The 17,461-nt window shown below is 33.4% G+C and overlaps 1 protein-coding gene across 2 annotated transcripts; it reads right to left on the reverse strand.

Moving 5' to 3' along the window:
* Nucleotides 1–6,824: 6,824 nt before the first annotated feature.
* Nucleotides 6,825–15,608, reverse strand: LOC136409437 (uncharacterized). Of its 2 annotated transcripts, XM_066390923.1 has the most exons (5): nt 13,842–15,608; nt 9,265–9,321; nt 8,419–8,580; nt 7,961–8,359; nt 6,825–7,902 (listed from the first exon to the last, which is right to left on the reverse strand). In XM_066390923.1, exons 1-5 carry the CDS (start codon nt 15,122–15,124, stop codon nt 7,737–7,739), a joined length of 2,067 nt encoding a protein of 688 aa, XP_066247020.1. In that variant the 5' UTR covers nt 15,125–15,608; the 3' UTR covers nt 6,825–7,736. The 2 variants fall into 2 exon arrangements, with proteins under 2 accessions (XP_066247020.1, XP_066247021.1); XM_066390924.1 differs by lacking the exon at nt 9,265–9,321 and having other exon boundaries at nt 13,842–15,607.
* Between the last annotated feature and the right edge of the window lie 1,853 nt (nt 15,609–17,461).

Consider the following 17,461-nt stretch of genomic DNA (forward strand, 5'->3'; position numbering starts at 1 on the left):
CTTCTATGTCATATATCGACCAGATGAGCGATGAAGAGCCAATAATTAATAAGCGCTCGGTAATGTTTTCCCGTGCCTGTCTGCTCATGCAAGCTTAGATAACATTCAAACCAGCCAGACCACGGAAGTTTTTGGTTGTGTTCACAGATGATCAGGATCTGCTCAGTATAAACTATGGATTATGAAGATAGTGCTGTTACTATGTTCTGCATATATTGCTATACGAAAGAGGCTAAGCTTCTCATTTATAAAATCTATTGTTCCCGTTCGTCGTGGGCTGTTACTTCAATTAAAAAAAAAAACAAATTCAATACAACAGGGCAATTTGTAAACCACCAGTGGTTGGCGTCCTATTGGTTGTTTCCAATCCAACTTAAAACCAAAAAGGAACATAAAATGGTGGATGATAACACTATTTCGAGATCGTAAGTCGTACTATGAAAATCGGTTTTTAACCCTGCAAATAAAAGAACCCTTTTTTGTAGAATTTCGGGTAGAGCCGAATGAGCGGCAAATCCTTTGATACGTCACCAAAGATCTGCGAACATGAGCGAACTGGCGCTAGCAATCTTTCAATTACATCATGACTTCAAAAGCATTGATACAGAACGCTCGCGCGGCACACTCAACCTATGCTCATCTGGTCGACACTCGGCTTTAAATACCGCCGCGGTAGCAAATTCACTACTTTTTCGCCTTGTGAAACAAATAATTATTTTTGGCATCAGATGGTATTATAATCAACACGGCCAATGTCATGGCTGCAAGACAGTTCGGTTCATCCTTGGTTGCCTGATGTACATACAACCGGTTGAAAGTTTGCAACTCATGAAGCTCAAATAATGACATTCACGGTTGAAACGTTGATACTGACTGGAAATAGACTATCATTAACATTTAGTTTGGCATTATTTTAATTTTGATTATGTGTTAAGTTACAATAAATGTGAAAAAGTCATATAGTCCTCCATGGAATACTGTACATGATGATACAGTTCTGAATATGATGCGGAAAGCTATGGACAGTTGAATGATAATGACACTACACGGTCAAAAATATGTTTTTTAGGAGGAATATTATTTACACGTCAGATCAAAATGTAGTAAATTAAAAAGAATAGAAAACTATTCATCTATAAAGTTTCCTTTTGAATATATAGTCCTATTTTAACCCCTACCTTGCACAATTCACATTTAAATTAACAGTTAGCTATCTTTTACAATTTATCTAAAATAAATAATTATTGTAACAGATGCTATGGACAGATATTTTCCTTTAAATTAACTATACAATTACCATTAGAGGAAAACTACCTCAAACATTGATACGTTCAAAAAAAAATCGGATTTACACAGTTTTTCCTCGGATAACCACGATCGTTTGGGCTTAAATAATCTTAGTATGAGATTCACAGACTTACGGAAGTAAGTCTTCAATGCATTAAATATTCAAATCAAAACGAAAATCATTGTCACAAATTTCTTTTCATATTTTTTTGACATCCTGAATTGGAATTTGCTCTTACCGGCAGCACACAAGAAAGGAATATGTTTACTATCACAAGGCGATTTTAATATTTCGAAAGCTAGGTCACTTCGCGAAATTGACAACAATGCATGAAATATTATAGTTTATTTCAAAATTAATATGTTCACAGTGACGAGCGCTAATATAAACGAAAGTTATCATCGCCTACAATTATTTCTGTAGGGACAGTAACCTTGCTGACAGGAAAACCTAAACTACGTACTTTTAGCATTATAGACCAAATAAAGTGAGATTATAACAATGATTGCTAGAAAGTTAGAAGACCTCCGGCTAAATTTCTTGAATGCCATTTCTGTGGCAACTCTTTATAATAAAAAAATGCCCAATTTTCTAGAATTTGTTCAAAAAATGTATACACATCAAAATAGCATAGGGGACGAGTAAAGAAAAAGGCGGAAAAAGGCACAAATTGACAAGTGTAGTATTTTGTGGACGAACAAATACAAAGTAACTCAGATAATTGAACCAACTACTTAGCAATTAATTAACCACATACAAAGTGTAGAAAATACTAAGTGTATACAGAGTGGGGTTTTTAAAAGTAAAAGTGCCAATTTCTTGAAAATCATGATGGCAATGTAAAAATGCAAAAACATGTCTACCAAAATATGATGGGGGAAGATGATTGAGGATATAATGAACTTGTTACCCTCTATCAAATGCACCCCAGCCACCCTAAGTCATTTTTTTAATAAAACAGGTATGGTCGCGACATATCGTCGGAAAACATTTTTAATAAGCTTTTCAATGGTACTAAAATTTCCGGAATTTCGCCCCCAAATATATCCGATAATATACCCAAAATGTAAAATTCATGAGTTCCACGGTTTTCAATCAGGAATAAGTAGGAGAGCTAATAATTAATTCAAAGTTTTATTGTAATATAATCAAAGCATAAAATTTGCCGCTCAATATTAATAATTTTTTATAATAGGTGTTCGAAATGTTCACTATTTTCCATGCAAATGTACAGATAATCACAAGATGTTAACATTTTTAAAAAACCCACTCTGTATATATGTCCATCCCTTAGGCCATTTTGATGTGTATATGGTTTTATTAAATCAGTTTGTTTTTTTTTATTTTGACAAATCCTGTACGGTGTCCAGATTTTGTTGTCATCATGAGATATCGCAGATAATACAAAAGATGGATGGATAATGATGATTTTCACCAACCGATTTTCATGAAACTTATAAAATCGTCTTTAAAACTTTCGTAAGTTGTTTTGTTCCCAAGTTTTAAGGTGAATCTAAAAAACTGTTTGAATAGGCGACTGCTCGTACGTTCCTTATCTTGGTATCAGGTTAAAAATAAAAATTGGTATTCGATATTTGTGTAAGAGATTTGTTTGCTTTTTTAGTTGATACTAAGACGTACTATGCTCTACGAGCTATATGTCGAAAAGCGACAGCCTAAATCTTCCACAGTTGCAAATATCAGAAAACAGTTGTTGATCTCCTGAGTGTATTAGTGTTAGACGAAAAGGAATTACATTCCAAAGAGAGGAAAAAGTCTCTCGACTGCAACTATGCATGACGATGACAGCCTAAATAAAAATACAGGCAAGAAATTATGATGTACAACCATACTAAATGTTGTATTGACACAATCGACCATATGCAAACTATGGTATAACTAGAAATATGAGAAGGTAGCTGATGGTAATTTTGCATTCGCTACTAAATATACATAATTGTCACAAACCATTTGCAGTATTCAATTTAAAAGTCCCAATTCAACTATGCTTCGAAGAATTTTCCATACAACACTTTTAACTGACATGATCACGGAACATCTGAAAAGACCTGCAACAAACGCCACGATTGTCAAGAATATGAATAAGAGAAATCTGCTATATAGAGCCTGGAAATACTACCCCGAATTCAGACAGAATTTATGGAAATGTGTCTATTGTGGCACGAAAAAAGTTGCAAAACAAAATATAAATATTTCCAATGCAGCAACTTTTTATGTTTAGAACATGTTACCGAAGTATATAGGGAATGTCTTCGACAGTATGACGACGAAAACGACAAAAATAACAAATTTGACTTGACAAAATTTTATTTTTAGAAATGTTACCTTTATGTAACTCTAACAAATAACTGTAAAACTTACCATAATGTTTTCTTTTAACAAATTTAACTTTTGAATAGACAGATTTAAAATAAAAATTATTTTATAAATTTAGTCTTATACTCCGGTGATGGCACTGGTGTTAAAAAATCATGTTAGTACTAGAAGGTTAAGATACCTTGTAAATTGCCACTATAGTATTCATTGGCTGTTTTGTTTGTTTTTACGTGACATGTGGCTATGTAATAGCTTCAAACTTAAAAGAAGTAAGTAACCAGGTTCCTAATATACAGCACCTAACACTCAACAACGTATAACATCTTCTGATTTAATCGAAAAGAATAAAATTTTGTCTGTCTAAATATTTCTTACCGCATCGTCGTATACCTTAAGTCTTAACAATTGCAACGTTTTTAAGCCAAAAAATAACTTTTTAGAACTTTCAACACAGAAGGAACTGTAAAATATTATTATGGATAATTTGAATTTTAACAATTCATTCAAATTCATTCAATTCAACTTTCTGAAGTTGGTGACGCAGATGATGATCTTTTTGAACCAAAAGAACAAGGGAAAAACTCGAAATGAAAGTTCTTTATTAGATGATGAGTCAAATCGAGAAACCGTGTGTTAACGCCAATGGAATATGGCTTAAGTTTCAAGGAATGAAATTTACAAAAACTTACTAAGCTACCAGATAGGTACTTTAGAAAATATATTCAAGATATTTTCAAAAACGTTGCCCTCTTTACAAATATTCGTGAAGGTTCTACGTGAGGTGGTTTCCTTGAAAATACTTTTAAAAAAATAAAAATTATTTTTGATGCTTCTATGTTGTTAAGCGTATACGGATTAGAGAGCCAGAATTGTGAGAAATTCGAAATTCTATGCTGAATATCCACACCGATGTCATAGAAATAAACGAATCAAAGAAGTGTCAATGGATGGACAAATGATTCCGTTTTACAGAAAAGTACACATGAGGCAGCTTGTTTGGAATTTTTTGTCGACGACCGCATGAAGTTTCCCATTGGATTTTGGTCTCTATGAAAGAAAAAAAACGTCTCTGAAATCAGCTTTTACTCCGACACATGAAAAATAGACGTAGACCACCCAATGGTTTTGAAGTTTGCTGATACGTTACCGATGGGTTTTGCTGTTTACACAAACATTTTACATCAATTCCTTTAACTGATACTCCATCAAACCAGATGGTCAAAAGTTGATACTAACTACCACTACCAAATAGCCTGCTACAGTAGTTTCGCGCTATGCCAATATGAGTAAAGTAGACCTCTTAAACAGAATGATTGCAGAGGAACCAGCAAATGGATCATTCGTATTACTTTTAACTTTTTGATTTTGCAGTTATTCCTAGCTGGCTATAACCGAAACGTACTATTTCGACGAATGTTGCAAAAAAAAAGATACTATGGACTATATAGATTTCAAATTATGGGCAGCTAAATCGCTATGGTTCTCTGGAAGCAAGTTACTTCGGAATTAGATTTCAGATGAAGATGGTTCACCTTTTAAACAACGTAAAGTTAAACCATTCCCAGATAAAAGATTTTCCAAATAAGGCAATAATTATATGCGAACTTTTATGATATGACATGAGCGAAAATCAATGTCAAGATGTAGATATAAGGCGTGTGGAAAACTTACCTTTGCCAAATGTCCGTCATGCAAGGGTTTACTTATGTTAGGAAGTGGAAAGTGGTTTGCTTTATTTTTATCAATAAATGGTATTATCCAAATATCGAGTCTGTAAAGTCTCAAGGTATCATCAATCACATACTGTTTTATTTTTGTAAAAATACTCTGTACCCTGGTTTGTTTTCAATTTTACGTTGTTCTTGGTACCTCGCAATTAAAGCAATGAAACATATGTCCTTGAAACAACGTGCTCTAATTTGAGGTTAAGCCCGAAAAGGTCAATGAAATGATGCAAAATATTAACAATATACAGGGTATTTCATCAAAAAAACATTAAAAACTAAAAATGTTTATATTTTAAGTTTATATTATAATTGAAAAATTAAGAATGAAAGATTTAAAAACCATGTGCCGTTGAATTCTATGTAAAATCTTTATCGATACCACTATTATTTTTTAACCTAAACACCAAGACAAGGGACCTACGAGCAGTCGTTTTAGTTTTAGTTTCGCTCTGTAGCTTAGAAACAATTTGGTTTACGAAAGTTTCAAAGGCGACTTTTTAAGTAAAGATAAAATCATGAAGGTCGGCTACAGGTTTTCTAACAGTACAACGAAATCTGGACACTATGTACATATTTTTCAATTTCAATGCATCATTTATTATTAACTGTATCATTTACTGTTTTCATGACCACTGTAACTCGCTTTATTTGAAGCACCCTGTATATGTCATCATCCAAAGAAAAAACATGAGGTGGAAAAAGATACACAATCAATGGTAACAAACATACAATGGGTTCCCAGATAGGTGAAACGACTTTTGTAAAAGGTAAAAATTCTCTATTTAAAATTTCAGTTTGTGGAATTAATTCCTGCTTAGTTAAAAATTAATTTTAATAATTTCAATTCTCACAACTAACATATGAGCCAGAAACTTAAAAATATGTATTTATTTCTGTTGAAAAAAATTCTTTTTATGTGGCACATACGACAATAAAAATATTAAGAAACCTTGTTTAGAATTAATATCTAGTCCCCTATGTCAAATTTCAAAATCGCTAGACTACTCTGTTCTCTCACATATTTTATACGTATTACTCATTTATGACCTTTGCTAAAGTATTTTTTATTTACATTAAAAGAAAATGTGAAAAACCAAATTTGACTAAATTTTTATTCTAAACACCTTTACTTGATAATTCTTCGTCGTATTTGGTATATAAAATGCATCTTACAAAAAAGTATTTTGTAAAGTTCTGATACATGCTTTATTTTTTAAAATTAAAATGATGGTGGTTATTAGCCATTAATCAGGCAAGACTGAAGCCTGAAATACAAAATTTTCAATCAAGACTTTTTAACCTTTACAACAATCGGTTCATCTATATAGGGGGACACACTGTATGATAAGAGGTTAAGCCAACATGATTACCAGAAAGGGACACTTATCATTGCTTTCATGAAGCCATGAATATGCTCAACTCCTTTAAAACCAGGCAAGAGGTTCTGTCGGTTGAGCATCTTAAAAAGGAACTTTTACTTTCTGACACATTTAACCTTCCTTAGCAAAATTCGCTGCATTTGTCAAAGACATTGGACTGCTAGATAAACATTACCATCTAGAATAATCAGTTATACATGCAGAGGCATTCCACATATACAAGGTGATCCAAATTAATACGCAACAGTCCAGCAGGGCATTCCAAATAGATTCGTGAACTATTAATTTTAAAGATGGTGTTGTTATATTTAAAGCTTGATTTGGTGAGGAAAAATATAAAATTTTTCCATACCAAAGTTTCCATACATGTAGACACCCGGAATATCAAAAATTAACTGACTATGAACATTTCTTATCAATGTTTAAGGCTTAACTACGCTTCCGAAATTTGGACCACCCTGTAGAACATTAAAGCGGTCTGCTTTGTTCGATGACACGAAGAAACTAATTAATTTAAATAGAAATATCTGTATGAAATTCCACATAACGCGCATTTCGTAACAAACGACAAGAAATGTAAAAAAATAAAACCTCAGTTCAAACCGCGTAATCGTACTATCACTTAAAAAAGGAGTTCTTAACTGGTTTACACACTGGTATAGGAACAAACATCGTAAAATAAACAATAATATTAATAAGTGCCCTTTCTCACCAGTAGCAATTGTAGCGAGGATCATTCAAGCAATAGTTACTTTCTACCTTCATCTCCTGCTTCAGCCAATTATCATCCACATGGTACTGAATTGTAGCATTAAATAAACAGTTGGACATGTAACTCCAATGATCCTTTTCAGCTAATTTTTCCAACTGATGCCTCTTCCGGAACTCATGCAGCATATTGAGAGTAGGAAAACTTTCATAACTTGCAGTATCCTCTAACAAACCTGGCACTTCAAAGGTCGGCGACTCATCTGTAGTCCATGGTGGCCTCCAGATGATTGACCCCTAGCTGTTTCTTTGTCTTTTTCCCGATGGGACTTCGGCAATCATACCGTTTAGCATATATTTTAATTGGGGCATATAGTCTATCACATTTCTAACTTGAACTAATGGAACTGTTTCGTTTCGATTTGAACATTTACCATTGTCCATAAGTACCTGCATCTGGCCCCTGAAAAAAAATGCATTCCTTCTTATTGGTTTTGAATTAGAAAAAACGTAAATCTTACGCATTTGCTTTATAAACCTCAATGCCCAAAACCTGCATAACTTGCTGACAGTTCTGGACTGGGACACCATTAAAAAAATTGGCAACCAAATCCTGAAGAGTGACCAAATGTTCGGTGAAAACATTCCCCTTCATGTTAATTAAACTAAGCATCTTTCCTTGGACTGGAGCTTTCTGCATTTTATATGGAATGTGAGTGCCTGAAGTCGCTGATGGAGGGCTGGATTCAGGTAGATTGATTAGTTTGCTCCTATTTCCGGTATTATTTACCATAGACCGGCCGTTCGTTAGACTACCACCATCTTGTGCGGTGGCCTGCGTCCTAGATGACGCCTGGTGCGCAGGGTTATGGTTTACTAATTGGTCTATTGAGTCTATAGCTCGTTTTTGTCCGTAATCCCTAAAGAAAATACATGAAATTAAGAAATTACACTTACCTGTTGAGAATGGACCACAAACCTTTGCTGCTGAGAAGTCACATCAAACCTCGGCATGGATCCGTTCATATGCTGCAACAGAGGGGGAGGAGGGTAGGTGCCTTGTGCTGTAGCTTGGAAATTATTTTGTGCTTCCACAACCATGTAATTATTGACATTTTTTTGGGCGTTGTATTGCCCCATCCTGCAAATAAAAGTAGATTTAAGGGTTTTTTTGTGTGAACCTACTAAGGCACTCTACATGCAATTTATTGAAAGAAACCTTGAAAGTCATCTCAAGGGATTAACCACATCATTTCTCCAACCATTTACTATATGCTATGTTCCCCAAAAAAGGAAGACAATGACAATGGTGACAAGAATATTGAACTTTAATTAATTTAATTAATTCATCGTTTTTAAAATATAAGTTGAATTGAAGAAAGGAAAGAATTATTCTTTTAAACTGCATATGTAGTGTATCCTGTATTTACAGGATTAAGATTTATTATGGAATATGTGAGAAATTTTGGAATAAAACAATTTTAGTATAATTTTCTCAAAGACCCCTATTTAATTTTCGGTTTCTTCAAGTTTTAAAACAATTTAGATTTGCAGTGTAAAAAATACTCATAAAAAATGTTGACGCTCACATTAAATCCATACTCCATTACAACTCAATGTTTAGCATGCCTAAATAAATAAGTACCTACTTCATGTAAAACAAATATAGTTCAAACTAACTTTTGTTAAAAAAAGATCCTACTGCATTAACATATACATACAAAGTGATCCACAACTAGAAATTATGGTTTTGGGACCATTCTATTGAATCACTCAGTGTATGCCTATGCAATATTTTATCAGAACACCAATTAACTGGACTCACCAAGTACTATCATCCAGCCTCTGATCACAGGAGGCTGCTGCAGGATTAAAGCGATAACTATCCAGGAAAGAAATCACAGAGTATTAACCAGTTAAGTACTTCTAAAGATTTTATTCTACTTTTAATAATATATATATGGTTTGCATTCACTCAAAATGCTGTGTAGTTTGAATTTCAATGTAATTCAGATTATTAGTTAAGTTATAAATTATAAGTGAGCGATCAGCTTTATCTGCCTTCATTTGATAATTTAAAATTCTAACTTTCCAAGGGGTAAACCACTGAAGAAATGTGGTATATAAGGTACAAGGTGCCTCCGTTCTTTGTGGTAAATGTAGGATATTTTAGCTGTTATCGAATTTAAAGATATTCAGTGTGTCCCAAATATGTAAAATAACTCTTACAAAAGATAAAATAATTCTAGATTTAAATTTATATTGTGTTGTTTAATGGCTCCTCAAAAATGTTATAAGTGTTTGTTTGGTATAACCTGGGAAAATATCTCAGGAATAATGAAAAAATAGTGTAATCCGGCTAACAGACATAGACGACCTACAAACGTCATATTATAACATAATTAGTAAATTAAAGTAAACACTACCATTAAAAATATTATTTCTTTTATCAAATAAAGTAAATCAGGAATGTAAATGAAAGGAAAAAAATTGCTATTTCTATTTTAGCTTTACCAATAAATATAAATCATTAGTGGTATATCACATCTATTGCACTCTGTGCGGCTCATGTGGATGTTTGTGTTAAGAAATTGTAACCTGTTGTGTTCCTAATTGTGATTGTTAATAGTTCTCACATGAAGCTATCTACATATATACATCGATGCAACCGTAATTGGTGTGTTATTGAACTAGGAGGGTTAAAAATAGAGAGTAAGTTTAAACTAAATTTCATTTTTTTACGAAAAAAGTGCTAACTCAATTAAAGTCATTCCTTAAATTTGAGTCAAAAATTAGTACTATACGAATTACGTATTGTTATATGTATACTTTTTATATTGATTTTTGGTGTCCTGAGAAAATGTTGACAATTTTAAACATCTGACTTCGTCTTTTTGTTATTCCAATTCCTGAGTTATACCAAATTAACCAAAACTCATTAAAATTATGTTTTTGAGATTCAGCCCTGCTTAGTCAAGAATGTTTTTCAATAATATAAATAATTTCAATTTTAAAAAATCAGGTATGTATCAGAAATGTTCTAAACACTTATTTTTCTATAAAGTACCTTTATGTGGCAGATACAACAAAAACATATTATAAAAAATTGTTTAAAAGTAACATCTATACTCCTACTCCAATTGTAGTTATGCTTAAGCAACTTAGTTTTTCCATAACCATAAAATTCATAAAATATGTATAAAATATCAAAGTTGCCTAAAGATTTTAAACTTTTATGTAAACAAAAAAATTTTTTTAGTTTATACCATAACTCCATAAAAATTCATTTAGATTTATTGAAAATTTTCAACACAAACTTGACTTATCAAAACTGGAATTGTTAGATATTAATTATTAACCAAACAGTGGTGAACATATATAACAGAGCAGAATTTCATCTACTTGGAGACACACTATACATAATTTTCAAAACGTAGTGCCAAAAAGTTGTCACCATCTTATTCTTGTCAGTAGGGCGATCTTTTGAAACAAGTACATTTTAATACTTCTCCCACTATATTTTATTTACTCAACAAGATACTAAAAAAGTAAAAATCCAGAATTCAGTGGTGTAGTTCGTTCATTTTATTCTGCAACAACTGTTGATGCAATTAATTAAACTTTTCATTTTTAGGACGTGTAAATTAGGTATTTAATGTTTTGAATTTCCCAAAAATTGAGAAAATTTTTTACTTCAGTTTTTTAGAAAAAGAAAATTTATGATGTGAATGATTTTACGTCACAAAATCCTCCAGATGGCATTTCTACTTTTCTGAAAATTAAAAAGAAAATTCTGCAAAGGAATTTTAAAGATTAGCCTATAGATTATCTCTAAAACCAAGATGGTGGCAACCGTTCACAAGAAATAAGCACACTGGTGCGAGTTCCCTGTAAAGCGTGGGCTATACCAAAGCAACATAAAAAGAAGAGAAACAAAAATATACAAGACGTTACAAAAAAACATATATTTTAGCAATGTCAATCAATTAATGCAATTAATACTATGTAAATATATTCATTGTTAAGTTCAGGCAACATTAGGAATTCGTCATATCGGAAGAATTGGCACTCAACAAAATAATCTCACAGCAAATATCAGTCAATTTCTGAACTTGAAGGACTTAGCAGTGAGAAGCTTCTTGGTCAGAGCACAAGGAATTAAAACAACAACCGCTATGTTAATAACACATTGGAATAGAAAATGATTACAACTACTTTATATGGAGATACAGTTAAATTTAGGGCTATGAGGGATTATCAGCAGGGTGGGATTTTATTCCCTCTCCGATGGTTACTGCTCATGGACAACCTATTGGCCATTCTGATGATTCTGATTCCTCTCATCTCCAGCACCATCCGGAAGATGCTGGATGTAGAATACAACTGGTATGAAAAAGAAAACCTAATGACCCTTAATGGTTTGTGGAATTATGGAAATTGGTTCTACTTAATATAGTTCCCCTAACTTTGTAGTCACACTGTAAAAATAAGTCCCTCGTCAACGATATTCTTACTGTATTAGGACTAAGTCATTTATCTTTCATCCCTGGGAAACCCTCAACGAAACAAATTCAATTGAAATATGTGCAATATGGATCAACATATGATGCTTTATAGAATCAGAACCAGTATTGGGGATATTCCACTGTTTGTCAAAAGGGAAGCTCCAGAGATGCGGGGAGCTAATATTCCAGGAGCACTGGAACACCCTACTAGGTATGACAGACTCCAATAAGTTCCTGACAGAACTATCAAAGCTCACAATCCCTTATACAGTTTAGCAGACCATAAATAAGAACTGCCATTGGGATTTACACATGACACAGTCTGCTTTTGGATTACTTGCAGAGAATGTGCATTGTACATTAATTGGAATGCGGCTATGTCTTGAGAAGAAAATGATTATGAAGCACCTTTTGTAAAAATGTCTGACAATTGTCAAAGATTTTATATGTGTGGGAGCAGTAATTGTGCTATAAATTGTAAAAAAAGGGCATCCCTCGGAAAGGTGGTTAAGGTTGCAAAAAATCTATACTTACTAGAAAGACTAGTAACAGACAATGAGTACCATGCATTGTGTGGGCCTCAATTGCCCTTATGTTGCACTAGAGGACTGTCACCAGTTTATTCAATACAATACAATACAATACAATAAGGAAACTTCCATATCACTTTTTATCAAAATAAAACTGAAACTTAAGACGTTCAAATTCCTTAAATTTATAAAATTCCTCACAAGAGAAGTTCAATTTAATGATATAATTACCAAATAGTTAAATACCAAATAATATAGTCAATACTTATTTACTGAAGATAATACAAAACCAAATTGTTGAAGCAATACGGTAAGTGTAGGAAAAAAGTTACCTACTCAGCAATTCTGCAATTATTGCACAGAATTTGGATCTGTGGTTTACCCCTCACTAATATTCTACAGGTTATGTTGGTACTACAGAATCCACATTTAGGTAGGAAAAACATTTGAAGAGAAATAAATCAGAGGTTCAAAATTTAGGTATCAAAAACCTCAAAAAAAACCTTCATTATCATATAAGGTAGTTTGCCAGTTATTGACTCTCTACTGGACTATATGTACATTTGTTTTATGTTATTTGTGAGCTGGCAGTGTTGCAATTAATTATATTCACTTTACAAATTCCTGGAGTAGTCTCAAACAAGAAAAAGGCTCAATAATGTATAAATAGCACGATTAATATTTTTAAATAAGTGTAAACAAATTATTGTCAATGAAAAATAGTATATGTTCAATTATTGACACCCAATAATTGACATAGGTTAAGATTATAAAAAAAATTAAAAAGCAAATCTTTAAAGAAAATACACAAGTAAAATACATTGTTAAAACATAGTGCTACATGCTTTCAAAGATTCTGCAAATACTATAAGTTGATTTTGAAGTAAAATAGACCATGTTTAGAAAATCTGCTTTTTTATATCTTATGTTACAATTTTTTCTTTTTTTTCTAATTTTTCTTAGTTTTTCATTTCCTTGTTTTTATGATATTCTTGTCATGCAATTGGTTTGTAACATCATAACTGATCTAAATAATGATTGGTACCCAAATATGGTCAATAATGGATGGCATTGGCATGGTGTAAACAAATTCATGTGTACTATAATCAATAGTTGATGAAAATATGGTAGATGATGCGGCGTTGCAAAATGATGAGGGAAGAATTGCCAAAGAAACATGAAAGATTATGATTTAGGTTTTTTAAAAAATTACCAGCTTGTAAAATGTAACAAATATTAGAAAGGTGTCAATAATTGGCATATTACCTTTTTACTCTAATATTAGATTCTAAAGTAACATGCAAATGTCAGCTTTACCCACCATCATAAATTTCATATCTAACAAGCAAATGCATAAAACTACTTACGTGGCAGTTCGAACCAATGGTGGTGGTGCTTGAGCCATATTTCCATAGTATCCTGCAGTAGGCCTCACATTCCTGGTAGAACCTGGGTAAGTAGCTCGAACTGCTGAACTCGCAGCCCTAGGTTGAGTGGCATGGTATGGCGGTTGTCCACCAGTTATGCCATAGTTATTGGAATAGATGTGGACATTATGCAAAGGGCCATTAGTGGCTGCTTTAGCCTGAGTGGCTGGTTTTGGGCTAGGAGGTGGGTGTGTTGGGATAGGGGGAGCTGCAGGTTGTCTGGTCCAATGAACATTTTGTGGTAAATTTGCTTTACCGGTTATTAACAATTGTGAAGAGTCCAAGTTCTTTTTTGGCCAATAGTCTTCAAAAACTGTCCCAGGAGGAAAATAGTTCTTAATGTCATTTAAACTTATCACTGAACAAGAGTCATGTGCAAAAAGTTCATTTCTAATCCCCTGCACTTTACAACAAAACTTTAAATATGAAAGATCCCAGCCTTCCAGTTTGTCAGCTTTCTGCTTTAAGTTATCTGTCTCTCCTTCAAAATAAAAGAGGGGCACATATTTTTGGTCATTATATATGGTATAGGGCACTACAGATTCCCTATTAATTCGAATAAAACCACACCTATTAGGCATTTCTGGTTCTAAGGTATTCACTAACTTATGATAACAATGTCCTAAGAATTGGTAAAATTCATTTGCATCTGAAAGTCTTACAATTAAGTCTCTGGATGTAAACTGTTCCCTACCAAACTGATAGTCACAATGTTTAAAATTAATTTCATTCAATAGGCGAGCCTCAGCTTCTGTTATGTAGTAACTTCGGATATTGGTACAATTATAAAGGTCTTGATGCAAATAGTTTAACCACTTGCTGAGAACTTTCATTTCCACCATCCGGACTGCACAATAGTTTTCACCAGAACGAATTATATACGGAATATTAACTTTCCCCATTGAGGTCCATCCAAATCTACCTTTAGTAGATTCTTCATCAATGTTCCTACTCTCCTCAGTGGAATTGGACTGCCCTGGCATTTTCACCTTGGATTTGTCAGTCAAAAAACTGAATATATTCATGCTTTGTACAGTGGGTTGGTTATTTCTCTGAGGTACTGCCATTTTAGCCTTGTTAGCTTCGACAAACTTAGCAGCCAGCTCTCTAATCTCTGGATCATCCTGCTTTTCTTGCTTAACACTATTATTACTATTAATGAAATTGTTTGATGAACTACCGCCAGACAAGTTACTAGAATTGCTTTTTGCATGATTATTCATTGCGATAGTCTTTTCTTAGGACTAATAGTCAAGAAATGATTTTGGCGGTTTCGTCAACAAACACTCATTTCCCATGTTTCGGTTTACAGAATGCAGGTATATGAGATACTTTCGTAAAGCTAAAGGGCTGATCCCCTTCTCTAGGGGTTGTTTTAAGTTTTCTGCTTGTTTACAAAAGTTTAAAATGAGGTTAAGGCGGATTTATTCCTTACTAAACTTGTTAGCGGCCATAGCGCCATCATCGGGAACACTTGACGTTGTACCGAATTTAATTTTGTTAATTTCTTTGCAACAGTTTGTCTAAGGGCCTAACACTTTAACAGACACTTTCTGCCTGGTGGTCTTCACCTTATTTACACACATTTACTCGAAGTATTTCGATAAAAAAGGTTTTTTTGGAAGTCAGCGCGTTCCGTCCCTGTCATACAACTGAACGTTTTTACGATCGACAACGATCGGACGCGGCGCTACTACATCGGCTCGGTCGGTGTCGGTGTACGGGAACATTTCGCTAGCCTCCTCCCGAGGTCCTTCACCCCTCTTTTGAACCACCTTTCACATGACCATTAGAAGATGGCCGCGGAAATCATTTTTCCACCAATCCGAACGCTCCATTTGCAGTTACAATTGTGACGACACACAATATGATGACGTAACCACTCCCAATGCGAGGCTAGTTACACCGTTTCCAAGGTCTAACTGTTCAAGGATATTTCTGAATATTTTTTCTCTTTAACTCACGGGAAACCTCAAATTGCACTCGTATCAGTTAAACAGGAAGTTCTACTTTTGTAGCCTTTTAAATAAAACGTCAAACCGGTTTAATAATTTGTCAGTTTTTTTACAGTAGCCTTGCTTACGTTGCATATTTCGAATAATCAACCAGCTGTCGTATGCTAATACAGACATTACGACACCAGCGCATAAAGCTTCTGTACCTATTATCTATTAATTTAAAGAATTTGAATTGTAGGTTGTTACTTTTATATTTCCAAAAACTCATAATAGCAAATCATCAACTCAAACGGTTCCACTGTTCCCTTTGTCATTACTACTTCTGTGAACCATGTGCCAGCCACCACAAGATAGCGGCCGCGGCTGCGCTTTATATTTGCCTTTACATTTTACCTTACGTAACCTGCAGTTTTTCGTTTCGACGCAGTTTTTATTTGACAGTTTTTACGCAGTTTATCTCATAGTCATAGCTAATGTATGTCATTTCTGAAGGACGTATCTTAGTTCTACGAACTTCCTCAAAGTCATATAAGTTGATTCAGTTTTTTTTGTATACGAAATGGCAGAAGGCTCGCGCATGTGCGGAAAATCGGAATGTATGGTGCGTCTGATACTGATTATCTGCACGCAGTTGACCTTGATTGAGAATTTAATTGGAAAGTGAATGTGTCGCGCCGCTCATGTTTCTTCACAATGTTCTATTTGCTGAATACAGTGCAACACGCTTAGATTTAGAACCTTGACCGAAAATTTTTGCACCTAATGACGTTCTTAATTAAAAAAAATACCGTATTTGTTTTTATATGCTGCGCATAATACTAAATCATATTAATGGTATAGTAAATTCATGGCATTTTAGTAGTGTTTTTTTTAAGTCTTAACAGGTACCAAATGAACATTTTGAGGACAATTTTCTGACCATAAACTATTGACCTTGATCTTAAATGCGCAGACGCAAAGCTCTGTAGCCGCATTTGATGCATAGACAATAACGCCTTTATGTACTATTGGGATAGAGGGTTATTTTATATTTCATTATCTCACCCTTAAAACCCATGCATTGGAAAGAATCTTGAAAATACAATTGCAAACCCCGTCACTTCAAGTTACTTTGATCACATAAAAGTTTTGATATAATTTTTGGAAAATTGCTTTGGTGGGAGTCTGTTTTGGGTTACCGGCGACTAGGGTGAGAAATATAAAACTTTTTAAACTGGGGAATTTTAACAATTTTCATCAAATAATTAATTTTGTCATTAAACCACGACGATGAATCAATGTTATACTGCTCACATGGTGTTAGCAACGATATGATCTAAGCAAAAATAGGGTTTTTGATGCGTGAAAAGGCCATTTAATGCAAAAACAGATAGCAACCTATTTTTTTGCTTTTTTACATACTATTTTTACAATTTTCTATTAATTATAACATTATATATCTAAAAGTTTCTCTACACATCATCTTAAACTTTAACAGAAATTGATAATTTTTATTTTCGAGATGAATATGCAAGTTATTTTTTCTATGTTATTTCATTTTTTACATGGTACCTTCCAACTTTAAAATATCATACCAAATAAAAAGGTACGGATTTACGTCTT

The sequence above is a fragment of the Euwallacea similis genome, chromosome 6 (genome assembly GCF_039881205.1).
Source record: "Euwallacea similis isolate ESF13 chromosome 6, ESF131.1, whole genome shotgun sequence".
Taxonomy (NCBI): Eukaryota; Metazoa; Arthropoda; class Insecta; order Coleoptera; family Curculionidae; genus Euwallacea; species Euwallacea similis.

Coding starts and splice junctions, on each gene's coding strand:
- LOC136409437 (XM_066390923.1), bottom strand. CDS start 15,124: ATGAATAATCATGCAAAAAGCAATTCTAGTAACTTGTCTGGCGGTAGT. Junction 9,322..13,841: donor CCATTGGTTCGAACTGCCAC/GTAAGTAGTTTT, acceptor TTTCCTGGATAG/TTATCGCTTTAATCCTGCAG. Junction 8,360..8,418: donor GTGACTTCTCAGCAGCAAAG/GTTTGTGGTCCA, acceptor TATTTTCTTTAG/GGATTACGGACAAAAACGAG.